Source organism: Perognathus longimembris, chromosome 1 (genome assembly GCF_023159225.1).
Source record: "Perognathus longimembris pacificus isolate PPM17 chromosome 1, ASM2315922v1, whole genome shotgun sequence".
Lineage (NCBI taxonomy): Eukaryota > Metazoa > Chordata > Mammalia > Rodentia > Heteromyidae > Perognathus > Perognathus longimembris.
The window spans coordinates 70,534,252-70,538,063 of NC_063161.1; the positions used below are offsets into that span (position 1 = coordinate 70,534,252).

The window sequence follows — 3,812 nt, forward strand, 5'->3', positions numbered from 1 at the left end:
GAGATCACTTACTGACTTCCATTTATTCCCAGGACCCATCACAATGGAACACACCTGTAATCTGAGCTACTGGGAAGGTAGAAATAGGAGGATCGTGCTATGAGGCCAACCAAAGACAAAGCAGGAGCCCCAAACTGAAAACAAGCTATAAATGTGAAAGGACTGTCCAAGCCACAAATACTTGCCGAGCAAGTACAAACCACAGAGTTCAATCTCTAGCACCACCCAAAAACAAAAATAATTATTCCCTAATGTTCTATAAGTAAACTGCTATAATTCTCCATCAAGTTTGGAGTCCAGTGATCATATTGGAATCATAGACTTGTATAACTGTGTCACTTATGTGCTACTCAAAGAGTAGCAGGAATCCAGATTTTTTTCCAAAAAAAAAAAATCTTCAAGATTTATCCAGATTGCACGATAAATTATACGAGACGCGAGGCATTCACACACAGTGAGGCCAAAGGAGGATACTCTTAGGAGAAGAACACAAAGGTGCAATGCCTATGTGAATCCAATCAAACAAAATAATATTATCAAAATGAGCTCCAGAAAATAGAAACAAGAGGGTTTTTTTTTTCTTTTTTGCTGTTTTTGTTTTATTTCCTGTATGTCTTTTTTGTTCATTTATCTGTTTGGGGGAGGATAAGGTGAGGCACAGAAATGGAAGGACAAAGGGTGAACAAATGCAGCAGTGGTACTCAGTGGATAGTATGTTGAAAATGAACTTTACAACTTGTAGGTGGGATAAGAGGGGAAAACTAGGAGAGAACAAGGGAAGGGGTGTCCAAAATGAAATGTACTCATTACCTGACTTATGTCTCTGCAACCCCTCTTTACATCACCTTTATGATTATAAATAACAATGAATTTTTTACTTAAATTTTATTGTAAAGGTGATATACAGAGGGGTTACAGTGACATGTCATGTAATGAGTACATTTCTTTTTAAACAGTGCTACCTCCTCCCTCACTTTCTCCCACTTAAAAGATATACTCTTCCACCCTCTATTCTGAGCAATGACAAAGCCGTTGAGTCATGAAGTATCTCGCCTCAACACTTTTCTCAGTGCCTTGGCGACATCCTTATTGCGGAGTGTGTAGATGAGGGGGTTGAGGGTGGGGGTGATTATACTGTAGAACACAGACCCAACTTTGTCCTGCAGTGCAGTGTGCTGAGACCGGGGTCGCATATAGGAGAAGATGCATGCCCCAAAAAAGAGTGCAACCACCGTGAGGTGAGAGCTGCAGGTGGCAAAGGCAAGCCTCTTCCTGCCAGCTGAGCGCATGCGGGCCACACTGTGGAGGATGGAGGCGTAGGAGGCGGACACCAGGAGGATGGGGACAAGGAGAAGGACGAGGCTGCTGGTGTATACGGTGCTCTCATAGGCAGTGATGTCAGCACACACCAACTTCACCACCGCTGGGTACTCACAGTAGAAGTGCTGGATCTCCCGAGCTCCACAGAACGGGAAACGCATGAGGACCACTGTGTGGATGAGGGAATTCACAGATCCACCCAGCCATGACAGGGCAGCCATCATCAGGACCACCCTTCTGCTCATGAGCACAGTGTAACGCAGAGGGTGACAGATGGCCACATAGCGGTCGTAGGACATGAGCGTTAAGAGCAGGCACTCGGCACTGCCCATCCACAGGTAGAAGAAGTGTTGAGTCCCACAGCCCACAAAGGAAATGGATTTCTTCCCAGAGAGATAGTTGGCTGCCATCTTGGGGATGGTGCTGGACACGTGCATCAGGTCCATGAGGGAGAGCTGGCTCAGCAGCAGGTACATGGGAGTGTGCAAGCGGCCGTCTGCACAAATGAGGAGGATGGTGAGGGAATTGCCACCTACTGCGATGAGGAAGACAGCCAAGATCAAGGAGAAAAGAAAGAGGTGGGCAAAGGAGTCGTCCAAGAGGCCCTCAAGGATGAAGTCTGCCAGGGAACTCTGGTTCCCCTCCCACATGTCCATTTCCTCATTCCCTGGGAAATAGATTGGGGAGGAAGATGAGGGACACCAGAAATCCTAGACTCCAGCGCCCCCACACAGTCACACAGTCACCCTTGTTTTTGTGTGTTTGTCGGGCCTGGGACTTGAACTCAAGGCCTGGATGCTGTCCCCGAGCTATTTTTGTTCAAGACTAGCACTCTACCACTTGAGCCATAGCTCCACCAGTGGCTTTTTGCTGGTTAATTAGAGGTAAGAGTCTCCTGAACTTTCCTGCTCAGGCTGGCTTCAAACCACAATCCTCAGATCTCAGCCTCCTAAGTAGCTAGGAGGACAGGTGTGAGCCCCCAGCACCTGGCTTCACACACTCTTAGGCATGAAGCAGTGCCATGTTCCTTCTCCTATCCAACCGTATTCCAAAATACTATCTGCTGATGTTTTGAATTTTGATTGACATTTCATCTCATTTTAACACCACACTATTAACACCAAAGTGAAAGAAGTGTTTTAAAACATAGAATTAAAGCTGGGTGCCTCACACCTGTCATCCTAGCTACTCAGGAAGACTGAGATCTGAGGATCACGGTTCAAAGCCAGCCCATGCAGGAAAGTTTGTGAAACTCTTATCTCCAATGAATCCCCTGGTAACCGGGAGTGGTGCTGTGTGGCTCAAAGTGGTAAAGCACTAGCCTTCAGTGAAAGAGCCCAGGGACAGTGCCCAGACCTTGAGTTCAAGCCCCATGACCAATAAAAGAAAAAAGAAAGAAAAAATTGAATTATTCCTTGTATAAAAGTATGAAATGGGGCTGGGGATATGGCCTAGTGGCAAGAGTGCTTGCCTCGTATACATGAGGCCCTGGGTTCGATTCCCCAGCACCACATATACAGAAAATGGCCAGAAGTGGCACTGTGGCTCAAGTGGCAGAGTGCTAGCCTTGAGCAAGAAGAGGCCAGGGACAGTGCTCAGGCCCTGAGTCCAAGCCCCAGGACTGGCAAAAAAAAAAAAAAAGTATGAAATGAGCTGAGCACCTGTGGCTCATTGTCACATACCCAGCCCTATGTCACATTTTTTTTCTGGCGGGTCATGGGGCTTGAACTCTGGTCATGGGCACTGTCCTTGAGCTCTTCAGCTCAATGCTATTGTGCTCTACCAAATGAGCCACAGCACCACTTCTGATTTTTCTGGTGGTTAATTGGAGATGAGAGTTCCACAGACTTTCCTGCCCAGGCTGGCTTTGAACCCCAACCCCCAGATCTTAGCCTCCGGAGTAGCTAGGATGACAACATGAGCCACCAGCACCCGGCTCATTTTCACATTCTTAAGTGTTGATTTATTTTCCAGTTTCCACCAACATCTGCCACCTTCCTTACCCTCAAAGCTCAGCATTTCAAAATTGGGAACTCTTGGCCACAATGCACCAGTGAATCTGCATTAAGGATCACAATAATAAATGTGTCTCCATCTTTACTGTGTACCAACACTAGCAATCCTACATGGGAAACACAATGCACTGGGCATAGCACCTGGAATAAAAGAAAACATCTGATGGCCAACAAATTGTTGGAGGCGTCTGTATCAAAAATATCCTAGGGCTGGGGATATGGCCTAGTGGCAAGAGTGCTTGCCTCGTATACATGAGGCCCTGGGTTCAATTCCCCAGCACCACATATACAGAAAATGGCCAGAAGTGGAGCTGTGGCTCAAGTGGCAGAGTGCTAGCCTTGAGCAAAAAGAAGCCAGGGACAGTGCTCAGGCCCTGAGTCCAAGCCCCAGGACTGGCAAAAAAAAAAAAAAATCCTATACCGTCACTATCTATGGAAATATGGAAAACCATCTTTCATAGCTTCTTGCCTCAAAAT

General features: G+C 46.6%; 1 protein-coding gene across 1 annotated transcript; it reads right to left on the bottom strand.

The window, feature by feature from the left end:
• Positions 1–1,037: 1,037 nt before the first annotated feature.
• LOC125350594 (olfactory receptor 2AE1) lies at positions 1,038–1,970 on the bottom strand. Its single transcript, XM_048345297.1, has one exon. The coding sequence runs from the start codon at positions 1,968–1,970 to the stop codon at positions 1,038–1,040; it is 933 nt and encodes a 310-aa protein (XP_048201254.1).
• Positions 1,971–3,812: the final 1,842 nt, after the last annotated feature.